The sequence below is a fragment of the Vicugna pacos genome, chromosome 14 (assembly GCF_048564905.1).
Source record: "Vicugna pacos chromosome 14, VicPac4, whole genome shotgun sequence".
NCBI classification, from domain to species: Eukaryota; Metazoa; Chordata; class Mammalia; order Artiodactyla; family Camelidae; genus Vicugna; species Vicugna pacos.
This window is the reverse complement of record NC_133000.1, coordinates 3,609,725-3,632,764: the sequence shown is the minus strand read 5'-3', so window position 1 is coordinate 3,632,764 and position 23,040 is coordinate 3,609,725. Positions and strand designations below refer to the sequence as shown.

At 45.4% G+C, this 23,040-nt stretch overlaps 1 protein-coding gene across 3 annotated transcripts in view; it reads right to left on the bottom strand.

Annotated features, from left to right (window-relative positions):
- The window catches only part of WASF3 (WASP family member 3), a 77,293-nt gene that overhangs the window by 15,954 nt on the left and 38,299 nt on the right, over nucleotides 1-23,040 (bottom strand). For 2 of the 3 annotated variants that reach the window (XM_072976037.1, XM_072976039.1), the window contains exons 3-6: nucleotides 18,421-18,563; nucleotides 4,458-4,592; nucleotides 2,202-2,355; nucleotides 486-603 (exon numbers count right to left, since the gene is read on the bottom strand). In XM_072976037.1, coding sequence (XP_072832138.1) covers nucleotides 486-603; nucleotides 2,202-2,355; nucleotides 4,458-4,592; nucleotides 18,421-18,553 — 540 coding nt within the window. In that variant the 5' untranslated portion in view covers nucleotides 18,554-18,563. Of the gene's footprint in view, nucleotides 1-485; nucleotides 604-2,201; nucleotides 2,356-4,457; nucleotides 4,593-18,420; nucleotides 18,564-20,472; nucleotides 20,587-23,040 lie in introns of all 3 variants that reach the window. The other variant, XM_072976038.1, reaches the window with a different exon arrangement.

Genomic DNA, 23,040 nt, shown 5'->3' with positions numbered 1-23,040 from the left:
CCCCGGGAACCTCACGTTCAGTAAATGCTATCCTCTAAACGTGCAGATCACACGTGCTCCTCAATCCAACATGAATATCTCAAGGTCTTAATTACAGTTAGGTGGCAACCCAGCAATGAATACTGTTAAAAAGACCAAAGCAGGTAATTCTATCTGATACGGAATGTCGACTGCTTTACAAAATTTGAAAGAGCAGAAGTCATAAAACACAGTTACAAACAAAACTGAAATTTTAGCCACTACTTTCATTAAAGCAAAGCAAGTATCAGAGAACAAGTCAGAGTGTTTATTGAAAATAGCTTTACTGTGTTAGGTGGAACAGTCCCTGCCCTCATGGGAAAAACGCAACCTCTAAAAGCCCTTCAGCACTAAACCCAACACCTCACCATTCAAAGAAAGAATTTACTGATTTTCAGTTTCTAATTTGCACGCGAGAATCCCACTGAGACGTGTACGCGCCCGTTCCCCACACCAGCATCACTCACTTTCTGACGTCTTTTCTCTTTTCTTTTATCTTCTGTGTCCTGTAGCATTTTTTCTTTCCAGAGGTCAAAGAAATAGGAAGGGTCAGTATAGAACTTCAGTCCGTCCTTTTTATCATCTCTGTAAATCAGCATATGACAAGTCGGGGGTTGGGAGAAAAGGCTGTCAGACATTTTCACACGGGATTAATATTAACTTACGTTTATGGGCATTTTAACCGTCCTATACATTGTTAAGTCTCTGAATTTTCCCCTTATTTGAAAAAATGAGGAAACACGCAAGAACAGCAACTTTTTCTAGAATAATCAAATGAAAACCACTCTTGCAAATTTAGATTTAGGTATAGAAAAGTGCTAACCCCAAATCACAAGACAGCTCAGAAACAGTGCTGTTTAATACCTCAGTTATTGCAAGATATGTTTGTTTTATTCTAACGAGGGCTGAACAAAAGCAAAATCACAAGTTAAAATATTAGGCCTACACTACTACTATTCACAACGTCACTAATTATTGCGGGAGTGTGCTAAAACCGACGGAAAAGTATACACGTTTCATAGAAAAAAGTGGCGTCCTGGCCCTCTCCCACCACGGTTTCCCTGGAATCTCTTACATTTTTGGGGAACCTTTCTGTCCACACTGAAAGAAAGGGGTGCAGTCTGGACCACTGCTCTACCAGCAGGGCTGCAATAAAGGGCCCGAGCATCTCCTGCCGGACCCTGAGAAAGGACAGGCCCTCAGACCAGGAAAAGCTCTGCTTACTCCCCGAGGAGGGCCGGCCAGCCCGGGAGGGCAGAGGTGGAGCTGAAGGACTCGCTGAATTCAGGAGCACCGCCCGGCAGAGCCAGTCCGGGGGGCAGTGGGGACCACCTCCCACCAGCCTGAGCCCATCAGGGGCTGCCTTAGGAGTCAGTTCGCCAGGGGGGTGAAAAGATGGGGAGGAATGAGGGACATGAGAAGGTGTGTGAAAATGGGAAACAGCCCCCTGAAGCGGCAGGAGAGAGAAGAGCCGTTTCAAAGAGCATGTTTAGTTAGTTTCTTAATATTGACCTTTTGTGTGACTTATTTTCCATTCTTTTTCTTGGGAGTTTGGTCCTAATGCTGTGTCCCCCCATCTTCACCACAACAGAAGGTTAGTTTGTTGACTACACACACACTCTTGGAGAGCCCCAGTGCTGCAGAACGAATTTTCCTGAATTAAGCAGCAAACGTCTCTGCTGGGCTGAGACGCTGAGGCAGGTAGGTATTTTGCTGCATTATAAATGAGTCACGCAGCTCCTTTCAACTGGACTTTGCATACGAGGAACAGCAGAACCGCACAGGATTATTATGTAACGTGTCCGCTTCTACTTAAGCTGCCTGCATTTATTTATTTTCTTTAAAAAAAAATTTGGGGGGGAGGTAATTAGACTGATTTTTTAAGAGGTACTGAGTGTTGACCCCAGGACCTTGTGCATTAGGCGCTCACTCTACCCCTGAGCTACGTCCCCCCCCCCAGGCATCTGCATTTAAAAGCTAACATCAGAGCTCACACTTCTCTTGGTAAAGTTGATCTATATTTTGAAATACTTGAACTTCAGCAATTCTGTACCAGTAAGTAATTTCACTGTGTGTAACACCGAAATTGTTATTTTCAAAGTTTGAAAAAAGTACTTCCACCGCCCCGCCCACCTCTCTCGACTTCCTCACACTAAAGGCTCTGCGGACACACGAAGCCGTACCTGTAAGGTGTCAGGATATTCAGAGGAGGAGGTTTATCGCTCTGGTTGTAAATGTCGGCAACAGGGTTTGGAATGCTGTTCTTTGAAACCACCTGCTGGTCTTGGACTGTGGAACTTTTGAAAGCTTTTTTCATGTTGATGTCCTGTAGTGACACTATTTAGAGAGAAGTCCCCCAAGGTGGGTTACATGGGGATATTTTTACTGTTTAGAAACAAGCATAAGTGGACTCACAATCGCACACATCTCCTAGACCAACCGAATGTCTTTTATGGTTCATTTAAAACCACACTTAAATAGCACGTGCACTCCCTCCCTCTGATGAACAGCAGTTATCTCTGCAAAATGAAATCAAATTATGCCTTGTCTTCTTTTGTAATGACATAATTATTTCACTGAACCTAGTGTTAGAGCATCATTCTTCACTTAAACAGCACTTCTCAGAAACCACACAGGAATACAGGCATGAGTGTACAAGGCATGTAAATACAAAGATGCGGGTACCCTGGGGGGAAAAACTGCTCAGTTAATACCAGTTTAATTACAATACATGTGGGAAACACTTCAGCAAAAATTACACAAATGTAAAAAGTGCATTAAATTTCTCTGCCACTAACATTAAGGAAAGAGGCAAAGCTTTCCAATACACCTGTCGTTCCAGAAAGTAAGTAGCATGGCACAAGTCTACGCTGAGGAGTGAGCGAACCAGGCTAGTCACACTCATTTCCTGTGTCTGCACACACTTTACGTCTCAGGTGTCAACTCACTGGACCCTGACACAGACTTTTTGAGGCGGGCAAGCTGGACCAATGAAGCTGACAGGAAGGGGTATTAAATTACCTTCCCAAGGTCACCCAGCAAAAACAGTGGCGGCCAAAGCAGGGGGCAGATTTCCCAACTTGGTCAAGTGATTTTTCAACAATAACATTCATGCTAAGAAGAGCAATGAGGTAAAATCCTGACTGGAAAGGGATGTTAAGGATATGAGATACACTGTAGAATCTCATGAGATTTAACCTACGGATTAACCTTTTTAAGGTTTATCACAAGATTTACAATTGCAAGAGCCAACAAAAAACTGAAGATGAGTAAGAATTTTAAAAAAGCATTCATGATACCAATTTGAAAAGTGAATGATTGATTTAAATGTTAAAAGTTCCCTTTATGAATAGATCAAGTAGCTATTCAAATTTTTATTTTTTCAAATGAAAAATAAATTTAGCTTCCTACTTATTGTTGGAAAAGAATGCCTATAATGGATGTTAAAATATCAATGTTCTACCTTTCTGTTAAATTTTTAGTTCACTAATTTAATTTTGACTTTTGAAAAAGACTTCAACAAGAGAAAACATCTGTTTTAAATGATCAGGGACAAATTCCGTAAGTAACTATTCTAAAAAATAAAGCCTTCATTTAAAAATTAATACTATTATTATAGGTCTAGTAGAAAAATGAGATGCTGGGATTGTTTTAATGTAACAAGAGAAACTGTAAAATAAAGGTAAAAGTAATTTTTAATCTGAACATTTTTCTCAAAGTAAATATAAAATGGCACATCTTGACTTTTTTTTTTTTTTGTAGATTTTTTTTCCAGCCTAGTCTCAGTCTTTCATTCAAAAGATATGGCAAATGAAATTTTTAAAAAGGACTTTCCGAATTTTCATTTTGTTGAAACCACCCCAACTCCAGAGTGTATCTTCCTAATGACCGTCAGTTAACTACACAGTGTCTGTCACACTAACTTTGTTTTAAAACCCCAAGGCCTAGGGGCCTTCAGTAAAGGCTGCTTCTGGGAACTTAAATCAGCGGATCCCCAGGATTACCTACAAGTACCCGCCCGAGAACAGCAGCGCGTGGAGGGCCCCGCTGGGCTGCGCCACCTGTCACAGCCCCCCCGCCCCCCAGCTGGACGGTACCTCCGGAGTGAAGCTGTGATCTTTAGGTAAGAAAGCATCTTTAAAACCACCACCCACAGCCAACATTAGGATTTCCAATGCTGAACGCACTCCAAGTGTCCTTTAAAACACATGTACTGTAGTTTATCTAAACAGAGATTTCGGCACACAAGGCAGACAACATGTGACTCTTTCAATCACTGATTAACGCAATGCTGTGGGCTTCCCCCTCGCCATTCTTCTAGGAGAAGGCAAGATGAAGTCTGCGCACTCGACCCCAGGAAGCACAGAAACTGCCCTGCGATTAATCACTAGCCTCTTGCCCACATCACTGAGTGCTCACTGCTCTCGGCAATTACGTACCCTCTTCCACTGTTGAATCCAGCTGGGTGACTTTGACGGCAAGGCGATCGATCCTGTCTTGCAGAGAATTTGCTCTGATGTAGAAGTTGTTGGCCTCATTAAACAGCTCGCCGAATATGTCTTCCGCATGTTTGCCTGGAGAAGGAGCGACCGGGGGAGGACGTCTGGTGAGAACTCGCATCCTCACCAACGCCGATTACCGACAACACGTGGGATGTTGGGCGAATGACCACAAAAATAAAGAATCCCAGTCAAAGGCCTTTAGAATTTTTGAAAATTATTAGGGATGGATATTCATACATATCTGAAATTGACCCAAAGCTGTAGGGTTTTTAAATGCCCAGGCAGTATAGAATTTTTACTTACATATCACACGAGCTGCCACACAAGTAGCTTCCCATTCAATTGAACTTCTTTGGAAGAAAAAATTACTCTTATTTTGCACGCTTTATGTGTAAACATCTCAGGACCTAAACTTTCCTTTTACTTCCCAAGGTAAGTGAACAAATCATGTTGGTTTCTAAATTTAGGATTTTATCTCATTCACAGCTGGAAATCTTAGATATCTTACGTTGTGCCCAAAACTGCCCCCTGGCATTAGATTCTTCTAATTCTTATTCTGAAATCTAAGTATATGGCGCTGACTCTGGCACTCCCTAAAAATCGGTCTGTTGAATTCTGAGTTAAATTTTTCTGCACAGATCATCTCTTCAATCTTAAAATGTAATTAATAACATTCCTGAAAATTTAACAAGCAAGATAGTAATCAGTATCTGCTTACATTGAATTTCCAAATAATACCACCATTCCTTTATTCACTCAACAAACATTTAATAACTGCCTACTGAGTGAGGTACACCTGTACTGTATCTTCCCGGATAGAGATACCACTTTTTTTTTTAACTAGTTCATTTTTTCAGAGCAGTTTTAGGTTCACTGAAAAACTGGGCAGAAAAGCAGAGAGTTCCCGTACACCTCACCCCCCACCCTCCCCAGACACATCCCCTCCCCGACGATCCACGTCCTGCACCACAGGAGGACCTTTGTTTAAATGATGAACCCAAGCTGACATGTCATCATCACCCCAAGTCCATGGTCCACATTAAGGCCACTCTAGGTGTTGTACAATCTGACATATATATGGTGACATGTATCCACCACTATAGTACCACACAGAGCAGTTTCACTGCCCGAAAAATCTTCTGTGCTCCACCTATTCACTGCCCCCTCAACGAACCTTGGCAACCACTAATCTTTTTTTTCTGTTTCCATAGTTTTGCCTTGTCTAGAATGTCCTATGACTGGAATCACATAGTATGTAGCCCTTTCAGATTGGCTCCTGCCGCTTAGTAATGTGCATTTAAGGTGCCTCCGTGTCTTTTCATGGCCCGACAACTCGTTTCTTTTTGTCACTGAATAACATCCCTTTATCTAAATGCAACAGTTTTACAGATCCATTCACCTGCTGAAGGACATCCTGGTTGCTTCCAGGGTTTGGTGATTCTGAGTAAGTATTTGGGGACAGCTTTTTGTGTGGACCTAAGTTTTCAGCTCATTTGGGTGAATACCAAGGGGTGTGACTGCTAGATTCTGCGGTATGAATACGTTTAGTACTTTAAGAAACATCTAAACTGTCTTCCTAAGTGGCTGCACCATTTTCCGTTCCCGCCAGCAATGAACGAGAGTTCCTGTTGCTCCATATCCCCGCCAGCATTTGGTGTTGTCAGTGTTTTGTATTTTAGCCACTCTAATCGATGTGTGGTGGCATCTTGTTTTAATTTGCATTACCCTGGTGACATATGACGGGGACCATCTTTTTGTGTGCTTATTTGCCCCCTGTGTATCTTCTCTGGTGAAGGGTCTGTTCAGGGCTTTTGCCCATTTTTTAATCAGGTTTTTTTTTTTTCTATTGAGTTTTAAGAGTTCCTTGGATAACAGTCCCTTATCAGTCTATGTCTTTTGAAAACATCTCCTCCCAGTCTGTGGCTGGTCTTCTTACTGCTGACAGTAACTTTTGCAGAGCCCACGTTTTTAATTTGAATGAAGTCCAGCTTATCAATTACGTCTCTCACTGTCATGCCTTTAGTTCAGTATCCGAAAAATTGTTCCCCTCACCCAAATGAAAAATTTAAAAAAAAAAAAAAGAACAGTATGTTTGGGGAGGGTATAGCTCAAGTGGCAGAGTGCATGTTCAGCACGCGTGAGGTCCTGGGTTCAATCCCCAGTACCTCCTCTAAAAATAAAGAAATGAGCAAACCTAATGATCCCCCCTGCAACCCCCCCCAAAAAGAAAAGAATAAAAAGCCATCGCCCCACCCAGGGCACCTCTCCTGTGCTATCTCCTAGGCACTTTACGGCTTTGCATCTAGGTCCACCATCATTTTGACTTAGTTTCTGTGACAGGTGTAAGATGCGTAGACTCACAACTCCTTTTTATTTGCGTGTTTTATCGAGGTATCGCTCAAATGGAAAGAGAACCTGACCTTGCAGGAAGAAAACTTACCTGAAGCAAGAATGGCCGTAATGTTTCCACAGTGCTTTACAGTTTATATGTGCTCTCACTGTAACTATGACACTAGAACCCCCATGAGAGTAAAAGCCACCTGGGCCGGTTCAGGGCGGCCGCCCCCACCTAGGCCAGTGCCTCCAGGCGTCACCTGTGCAGGAGTGAGTCCGCTCGGGAGATAAACAGGGAGTCACTGCTTCCACTTTCCAGATGACTAAGCTGGGCGCCAGAAAGCTGGTCTGTCCAAATCTCGTGGTAAGTAAGTGGGAGAAACAGATGAAGCAAAACCTTGGTCTCCTCACTTCTGATTCTGCCTTATCACATACATCCCTCAACTTTCTTGGCTAGAAATCAGCAACTTCCATGAATTATTTCAGGCCATGAGACACCTGGTAACTTCCTATTTACTTAATGAAACAGACTAAAATATCTTGTTGCTTCAATGATTAATCTCAGATACTGGATAAGTATTTCTTTTGAATTTAAAATTAGTATAATTCCATAAGTCTTAACAGTGCAATTGTCTTAGCAAGGGAGACTTTGTCTTAGGAAAAAAGAGTAATAAAGAAATCAATAAACACACATACACCCTTGCCAGAAGTGGGTGGGGGCAGACTACTTATTTCAGCCGAGAAGTAAACGGTTTCTCTTAAAGCCGTGGATCTGCAGGATGCTTCTCTGGAGTAGCTTAAAACTGCCAACAGCTCCCACTCCCACAACAGACAGAATGGTTCCAAAAGGCAAAGTATACAAACAAACAAACAAAACTTCACCCAAATTACATACGTTCTTAAACACTGTAACCAGATGTATCTAGAATTAATGTTTGTTTGCTGCCTTATAAACTCTTTCTTGAGCAACTGACTTGTGAGTCTAACTACCTAACAAACATACCCACACTGCTGTCCTATAGGAATCGCAAATCCTGGACAGGTTCTAACACGAACTCGTTTCACACTAATGCCAACCCGTGTCTCCACGCAGAAAGGCGTCAACCATCCCAAACGAAGCCCAAGCAAGAAACAGAGCCATCCCGGCTGCACCCTCCCTCGACGGCGGACGGACACCAGCCCCGTCCCTTTCTGCCCCCAGCCCTCGCTCCGGCCCCCTGCTCCTCTCCTGAACTACACCAACAGTGCTGTTCTTCTGCCCTCACACTCACCTCCCACCCTCTAACCCGCTCATCGTGCTGCTGCCAAGTGACGTTTGCAAGAGAACGACCTGTCTGCGTGCCTGCTGCTCCCATTCGTCACTGCCCCCATCACCTAAAGGCAAAACCCAAGCCCTGTGCCCCTCATCCCTCCCTCCCCTTGCACTGGCCCTTTACCTTTAATTCTTAACCTTATTTAAAAAAAAAATTCAACTGATACTATACCCCCATTGGACCAAGTACTCGATTTATAAAAAGAAACAGAAATTAAAGACTTGCATACTTAATCTTTTGCCAGCTGCTGAAAGCTGACAAGTGACTAAAGAGAAGAAAGTGGAAGGAACTCTATTTTCTGATGAGCAAGAATAAAGTGCTGCAATTACAGTTTTGCAAACTGCGTCCTATTTGAAAAACTTAATTTTACTCACTCTTCCAATGGGAAGTCCATTAATAGCTAAACTAAAATAATTCTGAATTGAACTGAAGACCATATCGAGGTAAGTACAAGTTATTCATTCTTTACTGATGAAGAATCTATTCACGGGTTAATTAGCACCACTGTGAACTTGCGTCCGAGGATGTCAGGTTGAGAAGTACGCCTCCAACCTGCCAAAGCGTCAGAATTACACGTGGGTTTTCAACGGTATTTAAAAGCGAAGATTTACGGTAAACAATCAGTGGATCCAATAAGAGTCCTTTCTGTGGAACAAAAAATTGGTCATAAGGAGGGCCTTTAGAAATTTTAACATATACACCTGGCACCTAGATTTTGCTTTGCCAAGATTCTGGCTTTTCATTCTCTACTGCAAGGAACCAGGCTCCTTGAAAAAATGACTGATTCTAGCAGGCAGCTGTGTACGTAAGCTGGAGGTCTAGGGAGGTCAGAACCGAAGTGACACATGTGGAGGTCATCGGCGTGGACTTCAGGTGCATTTCCAGCCACAGGACAGATGAGGTCGCCAGGTGAACGGGAGCAGGTAGAAGAGAGTTTTGTGGCCATACTCTGGAGCCCTCCAACGGGGGAGGCTGGGAAGATCATCAGAGGAGAGAATACAGGAGAGCGCCCGGGGCAGGAGAAACACCATGTGCGGCCCGAGGCGGTGGGAAAGCCCCTCCAGAAGGAGGCGGTCATCGGCTACAGCCAGCGGTGCTCAGGGATCAGGCCGCGCGCCCGAGGCTGAGCGCAGGCGCCAGCAACAAGGGCGTCACTGGTGGTGCTGACAAACACAGTTCCAAGAAAAATGGGACAAGACTCCAGTGGGGACAAGAGACGACGAGGGACGTAAAGGCAGCGGAGACGTGAATGGTTCTTTTCAGGAACCTTGCTGTGAAGGGAGCAGGAAAGGGGGAGACAGGCAGAGGGTGACGTGAGGGGGATCTAAGTTGGGAGGCTTCTCAGTGTGTTAATATCTGGCATCAGGACTGATGCTACGAGGGGTGGGGGCGGATGATGCAGGGAAGAGAGGGGGTAGACCTGGTCCCGGAGGGCGAATCAGGCGTGGGGTCCGGTGCTCCCGACAGAAGCGCAAACAGTCCCCACCGCAGGGCGGGGTGCGCGGGACAGGCTGGTGCGGCGGCATGGCCGAGGGCAGGTCTGGCAGAAGTGGGGTGTCTGGTTCTCCCCCCACGGCTTCTACTTTCTCAGTGAAATAGGAAGCCAGTCATGAGCTCAGAGTCTGAGGTGGAAAGAGCAGAGAGGAGGCAGGCACTCTCCGGGCAGAGCTAATTGGCAAAGGGAGGCCAGCAGGGCTGCCGAGCAGAGCAGCCTCATGCTTCACGCCTCCCTTCCAACACAAGCCCCTGACGCTTCCAACCTCCCTCTAAGCACCTCTTTACGTGAATCCCACACACACATCGGTAATTTTGTGTGTTCATTACCCACACAGTTAGAAACCGTTTGCAACGTCCTTTTTGATTTCTTCTCTGACCCAAGGATTATTTTGGAAGATATTGCTTGATTTCCAGTATGTGCAAATTAGCTAAAAAGATTATTATAATATTTTTTCCATTAGCACCATACTCTTTATGATATCAGTCTTTCCAAAAGTATCATCTTATGGCCAAGCACATGTCCCATCTTCAAGGACATTCCATGCGAACTGAACATTAAAAGAACGTGTACCCTACAGGTGGGAGTTCAGTGTTCAGGAAAGGAAAATTAAGTCAGATCGGCTGGGGGTGTTGTTCAAACCTTCTATATCCACGTAGATTTTTTAATTTATTTGTTTTTATCAATTATCGAGAGGTTTTTGTTAAAATCTCTATGACTCTGGGTTTGTCTATTTCTCCCTTTGGTTCTGTCTTTATTCTGTGTACTCGGTAGCTCTCTTTTTAGGTATATAACCAATCAAGCTTGTGTGTTCTTGATAAATGGACCCTTTTATCACCATGAAATGTCCTTGATCTGTTCTGCAGTCTCCTTCATTTAGTGTTAATATAGCCACGTCAGCTTTCTTATGTATTATGTCTATATGGTATAATTTTCCCATTATTTTCTTTAAATCTGTATCTCCATCCTTAAAAAAATACAAGTATTTTAGCCTTGATTGTTTTATTCAGCCTGATAAGCTCTGCCGTTTAAGTGCAGTGGGTGCAATGGTTCCTCTTCACGTGACTGCCGACACGGCCAGCTTAATTCTGTACCTGGGCCCTGGTCTTCCATTTGTCCTTCCTGTCCCTTGTTCCCTTGCTCCCTTCCTGCCTTCTCCTGGGGTGATCAAATAATTATCTTAGGATCCGTTTTATCTCCTCTATGTGTTATCCTTAGAGGTGACCGGCAATGAAAATGTGCATCCTTAACTCAGCTTACCGTCCCTTCTAATGGAGCATTTCATACACAACGTGAAGCCTGCAGGATAATTCTGCTTCCCTTTCTTCCCTTAGCGCCTTACTGTCACATATTTTCATGTCACGTAGGTTATGAACTCCACAATAGACTTTAAACAGTCAACAGTGTTTTAAAGAAATAGACAGAAATGCGTACTTTAGGTGGCCTTTTATATGTACGCCCGTGTTTGCTCTATCTGGTGATCTTCAGTACTTTGCATGGGTCAGAGCTAGCATCCAGCACCATCCCCGTCAGCCTAGAGAATGTTCACAGCGCTTCCTGCAGTGCAGGTCGGCTGAAGGCTGCCTCAGACTCTGTGTGGGTAAAACGTCGTTTCACTTCTTACTTCCAGGCTTCCAGTCCCTGCTGTTTCTGGTGAGGAGTCAGCTGTCTTTCTTAACACTGTCTCCATCCTAGTACGCCACGTGCTTTCTCCTCTTGCTTCTTCTAAGACTTTCTTTGTATCTTTGTCCTGTTAGCAGTATCGCTGTGTGACTAGGTGTGCTTTTCTTGTTTTAATTTTTTAATTTTAATTTAAAAAAATTTCTTCCTGAAATTTGCTGAGCTCCTTGAATCCACTGGTTGAATACTGACCATGAATATTCAAAAATGCTCATCTGTCACTTCTTCTGCCTTGTTTTCGCTCTCTCTTCTGCTGGGACTCCAGTTACACACTTCAGACAGTTTGTTATTGTCCCCTGTTTTGCATGCTCTCTTAAGGTTTTATTTTTTTCCTTATTCGTTTCTCCTGTGAGTCAGTCTGGGTAATTTCTGTTGCCTTTGTTTCCAGATTCGCCGCTGACTTCTGCTCAGGTCTGCTCTTAGGGCCACCGATGACTTCACTTCGGGTGCTGCCGTTTGCAGGTCTAGTATTTCTTGTTTCTTTCTTAATAGTTTCCATTTCCCTGTGAAGAAATCCCCTATTTCTTCACACATGTTGTCCACCTTTTTCACTCTGTCCGTATACTTTTTTATCCTTCCTTAGAACTCCCGTGTCTACACTCACACTACCCATGTGTTCTTGAATGCGGTCTCCTTTTTCCATCAGAGCCCTCAGCATATCAATCACAGTCACTTTAAATTCCTGGTCTGAGAAGTCCAACATCCCTGCCACATCTGAGCCTGGTTCCAGTGCTTGCTCTGTCTCCTCAAATTGTGTTTTTTGCCTTTTAAATCTTTTCTGTAGTTGCTGAAAGTCAAGTACGACATAGGGATAATAGGACCTGGGGTGCCCAGGCCTTTCGTGATGTGTCAGTAAGGGGAGGGGACAGCTCTCCTGACGAGTAAGTGACAAATAAAACTGTACATGAAGTTTATAATGTGACGATTGATAAACACACACCCTGTGAAATGATCATCCTGATCAGATCAACTTGGTAAATTAACCTCACATAGTTTGGAGGTTTTGGGGTTTTGGTAAGAACACTTCAGATCTACTCTCACAGCAAATTTCAAGTGTACAATACACACTGTTTAACTGTAGCCACCACACTGCACATCAGAGCCTTGGGGCTTCTTCCTCTTACACTTGAGGCTTGGACCCTCTGACCAGAGTCTCCCTGTCCGCCTCCCTCCGGCCCGTCACCCGGTTACAACCATCTGCTCTTTGTCTCTATGAGTTTGACTGTATTTTAGCTCCCACATATAACTGAAGCCACACAGCACTTGTCTTTCTCTGTCTGGTTTATTCCACTGAGCACAGCATCCCCTAGGTTCACCCACATCACAAATGGCAGGACTTCCTTCTTTTCTGCTTCTGAATAATATCCCACTGCATTTGTACCACGTCTTCTTCATCCATTCATCTGTCGGCAGCAGTCCTGTGATCTGGTCTCCCCCCATTCCCAGTTGAGACAGGAGGGGTGCTTCCCTCCCCCAGGTCTGTTAGGCTCTGGTAAAACCCAGCTCCCTTAGGCTGTGGTTCAACAGCTTCATTGGATGGCAGGTACACGCCAAGAAAAACAGAACGCTCTGGTTGTTTTTGAAAATGGCTCCTTTCCCCTCCCTCGGATGGAAGCACAGGGGATTTTTCTGTGATCTTCGCTGCGAGACCCCGCTGGGGCTCCCAACAGTAAGGCCCCCGCTAACACCAGGCCCTCCAGGGCGGGAACCCTCAAATCTGTTCTCACGGAACCCCCTGTAATCCAGCCCAGGAGCTGGTTCCCAAACCCCCTCAGGGCTCCGGCCAGGTGAGTTGTGACTCTCAGGGTATGTCTGTCTGTCTCTCCAAATTTTGGGGCTGCACTTTGTCCTGCAACCTCAGTTCTCTGATGGATCTAAAAGAAGTTGTTGATTTCAGTTTATTGAGCTTTTCTTCGTTCGACAGACGGGACTGACTTCAACGTTCCTTAGATGCCAAGCTGGAAACTGAAGTCCCTTCAGCACCTTTTCCATAGCTATTTTAAAGTACCTGTTAGCAAGCTCCAACACTGAGGTCATCTGTGGGTCCTGTTTCTACTGACTTGTTTTCCTCTTGACTGTAGGTCACACTCTTCTCCTCCTCCATGTGCCTTATGTTTATTGTTTGGACAATGTGTGTGAAAGAACAGCGGGGACTGGAGCAGGCAATGCTCACGCCTATAAAAGGCCCCAGTCCCAGAAAGAACGCTGCTAAGTCTGGGCTGCGGATAATCAGTCATGTACCTGATATGACAGTGATCGCAATGAGCACAAGTTTAGAAAAAGGGATTAAAAACCTTTAAAATCTTCCCTCAAAGTTTTTAGATGACAATTCAGTCTAAGTCAAAACAATCAGAAACGCACTTACAAATCACTTCAGACGTGTTACCCGAGCCCACAAACTCACGTAAGGGAAGGACACAGAAGATGAGACCAGAGAGGTCTGGCGGCCTGAGCGCACACTCAGACGCGCTGACTCTCCAGCCTTGCTCTCGGGACCTACTCAGCATTTAAGTCCTGCTCCGTTGCAGGCCGTCCAGGGCCAGGAGAAACAAGCAGCATTTCTCGTCACGACTCCTGTGACGCCCGCAAGGAAGGCTGCCTGACGCTCCAGGCCAAGTGACGGGAGTCGAGGAAGCGTCTGAATCCCCAGCAACCCTGCCTTCGTGGGGAAGGGGTTCTTATTACATACCTGCCTCCAACTCTACGGCTGACAGAACTTTCACCCTACGCTTTCACAAGTGCACATGACTTCTCGCCTCCATTCGTGGCTTTCTATTTTTATCCACAAGAAATGCAAACACTTATCTCAGTTTGAAGCAGTAAATTTCTAAAAATTCATGCTGTTTCTTCCAGTCAACTCTAATACATTTTCTCTTAAATTCCCCTTAACCCAGCATTAGCCTGCATGGAAATGAACTTGTGATCTATTTTTCTCGTATTTATTGCATTTAAATCATCTCTTCCCCTCTAAGATCCCATTTGGCTAAAAATATCCAAGAAATCTTTTCAGTGCATGTCTTCAAAATATTTAAGTCTCTATTCTGAGTAGAACTGCACTCGGTATAATCGAACACAACTCCTCATTTCAGATCCAACTGCATAAAGCAAAGGGCTGCATTGCAAGCCCTCTGGGAAGACCTGTTTTGTCGATTTGGAATTTGGTTTCATAAGAGACATAATATGTACCATAAGGAGACATAATATTAATAAAATAGTAATCACTAATTAAAATCTGAGAGGAAAACAGACTTTCTCATTTATACAAGTGCTCAAAATATAGAAATTAATGGAAAATAAATTTTGTAATAGTTTTTTTAAAAGAGACTCATGTTTAAAATTAATGGAGTCCCAGAAATGTATACCATTTGTAAAAATGATCTTAGCTTTTTGTGAGGTTTGATGACTTGCAAGACATAAGAAATTGAAAAAAAAAAAAAAGCCAAAAAGGACCAGATATGTAAGTACCAATTTTATACATGAATTTATGACGGTGCCCCCACAACAAAGAAATATACACGTGTCCAACAGCAAGATAATGGTTAACAGTGGTATATCAATATAATACAGTAATCTCTAGCTATTAAAAAATGTGTCTTAGAAGAATTAACAAAGACATTTGTTACATATCAAGTGTGTATAGGCTATCAAACCATATTAGGAGACACCATTTTTATAAAGATGTATATACTAAGCATTATAAGTGATTTCCTCTGATTAACAGAAATGTTGTAATTTTTTTCCCTTTTGCTAAATTCTCTATCTCATTAGTGCCATCAGATACAACCAAAAACCTTGGGGCAAAGGGTTCACCGAAGGTCTCACTCCTTTCCTTATGACATCGTGGGGGGCCTTCTTAAGAAAGAAAAAGGAAGATAGCTGTTACCACAAGAACAAAGAGAAAGAAGTGGACGCCAGCCTGTGAGGTACTGGAAAGGATGTGCGTCATCCTTGGCACAAATGCCCTGTTTCCTTTTTAAAGCAAATTACGTTAAAATTACATTATAATATCAGTAGGAATTTGATTGCAAGATAGTGTAATTTTAATTGAGCAACTAGCTGATAGGAGCAAGAGCAGGCAGATAATTAATGAGGGGAAATGATGAAAAAGCACTCCTGATGTAATGTTAACTGCTGCACTAAACTGTCATCATTTGAACAAAAAAAATCAACACCCCACTGCTGGTAAAGCAAGTAACATGCTATTTTTTTAAACTAAAGTAGAACTGAATAGATTAAAAAAAATAAATTTCTTCTGTATAGCACAGGGAACTATATTCACTATCTCATAATAGCCTTTAATTTAAAACAATGTGAAAATGAATATATGTATGTATATGCATGACTGGGACATTGTGCTGTACACCGGAAATTGACACGTTGTAACAGATACTTCAATTTTTTTAAAAAAGGTAAAAAAAAAAAAAAGGAGAGTTGATTTACAATATTATTTTAGTTTCAGGTGTACAGTGCAGTGATTCAGTATTTTTACAGATTATACTCCATTAAAAGTTATTATAAGATAATGGCTACAATTCCCTGTGCTGCACAATATACCCTTGTTGCTTGTCTGTTTTATTCATAATAGCTTGTTCTCTTAAATCCCATACCCCTTTCTTGCCCCTCCTCTCTCCCCACTGGTAGCCACTAGCTTGTTTTCTGTATCTGTGAGTCTGTTTCTGGTTTGTATACACATTCATTCACCTTTTAGATTCCACACACAAGCGATATCATACAGTACTTGTCTTTCTTTGACTGACTTAAGTCATTGAGCGTAATATTCTCTAGGTCCATCCACTTTGCCACCCTGACCTCTCCAGTCCTGAATGACATTTCAGCAGCACATCCCGTAATAAACAAGCACATGCTCGGTGTCTTAGGTCAAACTTCCCAAAAGACGTGACTGACGGGCTGGTCTTCTCACTCCAGCCCCTGGTGTCTGACCCGCAGGCCCCATCTCCGGTGCACACTCCCACAGCACCTCTGCAGCGACTCCCAGCATCTTCTTCTTAAAGCTCCCAGATGATTGCAACAGAGACAGGGTGCGATTCGCTGAGCAGCCGGACGGAGCTGACTGTCCGTGAGGTGGGAACCCACCTGGGTCCACTCACGAGGCTGGAGCGGGTGTGCGTACAAAACGTGACCAGGCTCCAGTGCTGCCCTGCTTCCACTGCTGCTGTACCAATTTCCACAAACGTAGTGGAGTAAAACAACACAGAGTCACCTTCTCACAGCCCTGGAGTTGAGAAGCCTGAAAGGGGCATCACTGGGCTAAAGCCGAGGGGCTGGTGGAGCCACGCTCCTCAGGGAGGCTCCGGGGAAAGTCCATTTCCTTCCTTCTGCCATTTCCAGAGGTCACCCGCGTCCTTGGCCGGTGGCCTCTTCTCCCATCTTCAAAGCCAGCAAAGGCTGCTCCATCTTTCTCACGTCAGATCACTCCGACACTCCTTCCTCCACAGGTAAAGGGCCCCCGTGATGACACGGGGCCCACGTGGGTAACCTCCTCGGAGGGTAGCTGGCTAGCAGCCTCAACACCCCCGTGCCCTGCCACACAGCACATCCCAGATCCATGGATTAGGACGCGGACATCCTCTGAGGGGCTGTCACCATCCTGCCTACGTGTGGACTTCGTGGAATAAAACATACCGTGTGGGTAGTTTCACTTACAAGGGTCTGTGGCCAGGCAGGGACCATGGACAAGACCGGCGTAACACTGGACTGAATATTACAGCACAAGGCGAGGTGTGATCATTAAAACTTGAACAAGTCATGCTGGTTTTCATCACTTGGACTCTATGCCAAGAGCCATAAAAACAAGAGACTAAAGCATTCTTACAAAAGTATATGAATGCAAACAGAAGCATTTCTACCCTTCAGTAATTTACAAAGGATCCCCCATGTTTATATGAGTTTGTACATTTTATCAACAACCACTACCAACAATCAACTATAATTAGTTCACATTTCAAGAGAAATCTATTTTAAAACCCATTTTAAGTATTTGCCAAGTTACTTTTGCCTTAGCCAATGGTTGTCGATACATCAAAATATATCAATAATGATGCAGTGCAATTCTTTTAAAGAAAAAAATACTCATAGTGTTTCTTCTTCAAAATAAATAAAAATACTAGAGTTTTTAAAAACCATTCTCCCGTGTTTGAGGCTAGCAAGATGTGAAATTCCATGCAGGATTTTCTAGTTATTAGCAGAGGTTCTGAAAATCTTCACTGTGAACACCTGTCACCCAAGACGCAGTGTGAACCATCTAAACTGAAAGGAGTGGGGAGAAGTGAGAAAGTAAGATCGCACGGAAACGAGGAAGCCGGGGAGGAACACGGCAACTTCAGAACGCTTTGAAGGAAAAGCATTTTCGTGCACATCTGAGTCGTAAGAATCGGAATATTCCTGGGTATTTCATATTAATGTCCAACATCAGGAAAAACAGGAGGCCTTCTCTTCCTGACGGTTGCATTCGCGTCTGTGTAACCCGTGTGCGTAACACACACAGGGTACTGCACACGTGCGGCCGTCAGCTCGCCTGCTGACCGCAGGGTGGAAGTCAGTACCTGCATTTTAACCTTCAGTAGGATAAAATCAGCAAATCTTACTAGTCTGGGACTTTGTTCTTTGATTTATTTGGGATGTTGGTCAATCAACAAACATTTATTGAGCAGCCAAGCATAATACAGGTGTGACCTATTTTCAATGTGGTACAATAAAAAAAATTAGTTTTGTCCAAGTTTAATAAATAACCCACGTTTGAAAAAAATTTCCTACCAGTTACTTTATCCTCTTTTTTTAACAAGCTTTAAAAAAAAACACTACTACTTTAAATCTACACGTTTGGTCTTGTCTAGTAATTTGTGGACTGGTCCATTCTAACTTCACGGAGTTGGTATCACCGGACTACTGAGGACGCAACAGTTAACTTCATGCTGGGAAATTCAAGAGGGAAGGAGAGGGGACGCTCTCTCCCTCAAGCGGCAGTCTCTCCTTTGGACAACTGTGTTAACAGAACAGGATTTGCTAAATGTGTTCAAATTAATAAATACGTCATTGGTAATCAGAAAGCAGGACTCACTCAGGCTGCTCAGCTGGCGGATGATGGCGGCTAGGGTGCTGTTGGTGACACACTCAAGTTCACTGGTGATGCCCTCGGGCAGGGCTCCGCGGCACAGGTGCCGGGGCTCGATGTTCCTCTTCACCAGAGGCATGGCTCGTGGTCTGAAAGTTAACAAGACGTCTCTTCAGAGTTTGCATTCGCATTTTAACAAGCCCTGAGTTTTAACTCCCTGGAACATGGACTCTTTCCCGGGAATCTGCATTATCCTATCGTTTCTACGCGCGAGAATCGGCTAAATACGCAACAGAGGCAGAAGTGTTTAAAGGAACGCTACAGATTCCAAAGGCAGATTACAGCACAGTCCTGCTCTTACAGGAAAGCAGCACGTGCGAGACTCCTAGTCAAGCCGGGGGCTGAATGCGCGCGTCTTACCGCGACGCGACTAGAGGGGGTGAAGCAGCAGCCGCGAGCTGTGGGCAGAGCTAACGGACCAGAACATGGGAGAGGCCGCCCTGGACACAGAGGAGGATGCAGGATGGTGCCCACCCACCTGGACCACCGATCCTTGCCTGCCTGTCCACCAAGGCTTGGGCAGGAGGGGCCGGGCACCTAAAACGGGGAGATGGAGGCATGAGGCCTCTTAAGATCCATTTACGAACTTCTCCTCCCTTCCTGGGCTGCCCCTCCTCCCCTGGCCCAGCGCGCTTTCCTCTCTGGAAAAGGTGAATTTGAGATCTGGACTGGAAACACTAGGTAGAGCGAGGGGGCTGGGGAATCACTGAAACCAGGAGCATCCAACCAGCCTGTGCTGAGTGGTGAGGCAGACCTGCCCCACGCACCCCAGCTCCCTTCTCCACGGGGCTCCCAGGACACCAGCCAAGAAGACTGGAACATGCCTCCCCGAGGAATGTTTGGAGAGAGAAGGTCTACAAACACTGGCATTGTGACGAGGCTTCTCCCTATTAAAACAGCCGGCCAGGCCACCAACAGGGACACCTGCCAATCACCTCTCCGGACACGCAGCTTCCAATCAGCTTTCAGTGCCACAGACTTCAGTCAGGAAAGGTAGTGGAGGTCGCCAGACACCCAGGGAAGCTTTCCCCGTTATCCTGGGAAAGCAGTCCACCTCTCACCTCAAAAAGGACACCATAAAGCAAGCAAAATCTCAACTTCTTGTTTCAGGAGGTACACAGAATTGCAAGCCTACTACTGATGCAACAAGCCTCCTGCTCACGATGGCAGGAAACCCGACGACTGGGATGCACTGTCACGCTGACAAAATGATCAGGAGCAGAAACAGAAAAGCTAGGACCTCGGCGACACCGGAGCAGGCGAACCAGCCCTGCAGTGCCAACCTGGAGCTCCTGCAGTGTAAAGCACGCAGTACCCTGTGTGTTCACGCCACGTCGCTGGGTTCCAGTCACTTGCGGTTAAACTTACTCCTGGCACAGACACTGAATGCCGCACTCCCCTGAAGGGCGGGACGTGTGAGGCCCGGAGGAAATCTTTCCCCTCCTGCTCTCTTCACTCCCGCTGTTCATCCACCCAGTGAATACCACCCGAGCACTGACCTGGCACTGGGGTCCCGAGGTGGCTGGAAGCAGACGAGGTCCCTTCCCCCAGGGAAGAAAGACGTTGCTCCAAGCACACAGGTCAGGGGACTCGGGTTATGAGACCCTGGGGAGGGGCGGGTGCGGACCTCCGAGCAGCCCAGGGCGGCCTCCCTGCGGCCGTGACACTGATCTGGCCGGAAGGTGGACGAGAGCGGTGGCACAAGGGCTCTGGGAGAGGGAACGGGGCGGATGGAGGAGCGCCAAAGCGGGCGCCAGCTGAAGAGGGCACGTGCTGCTCAACGTCTGTGTCTTTACTGACTGTTTCCGCCTTACGTCCAGGAGGGCGGGGCGGAACACGCTGACGGTGTCTTCACACTTGAATAGTATGCCGTCCCGACCGAGGTGTGCCGCCTCCGGTTCACCACTTCCCCGCTGCCCCGCGCCTTCCCTCCCTCCCTGTGAGCAGGGGAACAAGGTACCTCCCTCAGGGGAGGACCTACTGCGGTATCACACCTACCTACGGTCACTCAGCACAGGGCCACTCACAGAGCGGCCCGGGGGAGGGTTCACAGCTCAGGGGTAGAGTGTGTGCCTGGCATGCACAAGGTCCCCGGTTCAATCCCCAGCACCTCTGTCAAAATAAACAAACAAATAAACCTAACCACCTCCCCCTAAAACGTGACCGATTAACTTCATTATATCTTATATGCTGTTATGTTAGTTATTACTCTGCTTATAACAGTAAAGAAGGAACAGTTCACTGGTTGAAGATAAGGCTAAGCCACAGAAAACAGGTAACAATATTCACATGAAAATTATGTCAAAGAAGGGGTACGCACCCAAGGAAGAAGTTAAAACATGGAAGTTCTAGATACACTAAAAAATAGGATTTACTGTGAGTTGTCATTTCTTTTCAGGAAAATCTGTTGGAACAAGAGGTCGGTAACTACCCACAATAAATTAGAAACCCTCATAAAGAAAACAAGGAAAGTCATTAACAAACTTAATAAAAGCGTAAAGTGTAGGAAAGAAAAACACTGAAAACTGATCATCAGAGACACGCACACGCTAAGCGCCACGGACGTGCACTGCACTTGTCTGGCTTTCTAATCACGTGGACTTGTATGTACGAGTTCTGTCCTCAGAATAAAAGTGATGCAGAAGAGGGGCCCCGCTCCCACCTCGCCCGCCAGAGCCAGTCCTCTGAGTGCCGCCCCCATTCCTCCCACGGAGCCCCTTTCACTGTGAAGACCCAGCACCGTGTCTGCCTCCCCCCACTTGGTGGCATCCTGCTCGCCTGCCAACACCACCCAGGAGACACCACACAGATGTCACCTTCCCACGGGTGGAGGAGAGCCTGTGCTGTCACCCTCCAGAGCTACACGACCTCACCTCTTCCAGGGAAGCTTCAGATGAAGTCGTGATGAGGTGGGGGCGGGGGGGGCGGGACTGTAAGATTCTGTGACGGTGCTTCCCCGGGATAATCGTTCCAGCGTGGCTGTCAGAGCACAGTCTGTAAGTTCCCGCACGACGATGGGCAGAAAGGCCCAGAGAAACAACACCGGCTGAGGAACCAGACGACCTGGGTTCCAGGTCCAGTCCTGCCACTAACACCTCATGACCCTGGGCGCATTACTAACCAAGGTGGGCTTCGGTTTCCTCTTCTGAAAAACAGATTCGCTCTCACAGGGCCCTCCAGCCCTGAGCTGCTGTCTCCACCCCCCCCCCCTTTGCGAGAGACCCAGCCGGCTTTCAGGCACCTCAGAACTGGATTTGGGTCCTGGTGCCCAGATGACTGGACACTTGGGACACCTGGGACCACAGGATCTATTGTATACTCGAGTCTCCACCTGTTTTGTAATTCTTCGTTGTGTATAAACGTTTATTTTGATGCAAGTTTATAATCCAGGAACCTCAGAGACACTTTTACCAGGAACGATTTTCCTCCTCTGTCTTGACCAGCAGGCAAAACCAGCCATTTAAATAAAATTAACTTTTTTTAGTTAAATAGAACATGGGAGATCTAGACTGTAAAATAACCCCCACATCACTCCTAAAGCTTCATTCTGGAGTAAAATGGGAAAGATTGCTAACAAAATGGATGAAAGTGCAAATCACTTATCTAATAAGGGTCTTATATGCAAAACATATAAACTCTCAAAATTCAATAATAAAACCACCCAATTAAAACTATGAGCAAAAGATTTGAACAGACACTTCTGTTCTGCAGGGGCCAGTGCTGGGACGGCCCGCCCTGGAGCAGCGAGCAGCCTCCCAAGTTCTCCAGGAGCTGAATCCCACTAAACTCAAGTCCTCACGACCCCCCCAGGGCTGTCGACGAGGTGGTGCAGCCAGGAGCCTACAGACACCATAAAATGGGCCACAGACACCAGACGGGATTGCTGTTAGGGTATCAGTGCTCACCTGACACCGTGCCTGCCTCCCTTTTCCCTTTAGTTGGACAGGAAGAGGAAGAGGCCATTTATCAGCACTGCAATCAGGCTGTGATCACACTGCGATGAAAGCGAAAAGCTCATAAGCTGACTACCAAAATATTACTACTGTTATTTATGATCCACACTGAATATCTGTTAAATTAACGCCTATTTGCTTATTCATTTTTAATGGCAGCACTGGGGATTTTTAATGGCCAGGACCTCGTGCATGCTAAGCACGTGCTCTACCATGGCCCTCCCTAATGCCCTTTTAAACAAAACTGAAATTGTTAGCTTCTTATTCAAAGTCCAATAAACATCCAACCTACGGACACTTTACAAACACGATATTAAACTGAGTGCACGCTGCGTTGTTTTATAACATAAAACACAGGAATAAACCCTCAGAAGCTAAAACCGTCAAGAGTGTTTTCCCACCTGCCAGGGAGAGAGGACTTTCCAAAAAGCACCCATCTCAAACAACTTCCAGGCACTCGGGCTCTGCCTGTTATGACCAATGACCTCAAGGTTTAATTCTCTAAAGGCGCTGGCTTTTGTCTCTAATTACTTACTTAACCACACATGGAAAGTCTTCTCAAAGATTGCTCTGCATCTCCATTTTTTATTCAGAAAGACGTTATCACTTGTTT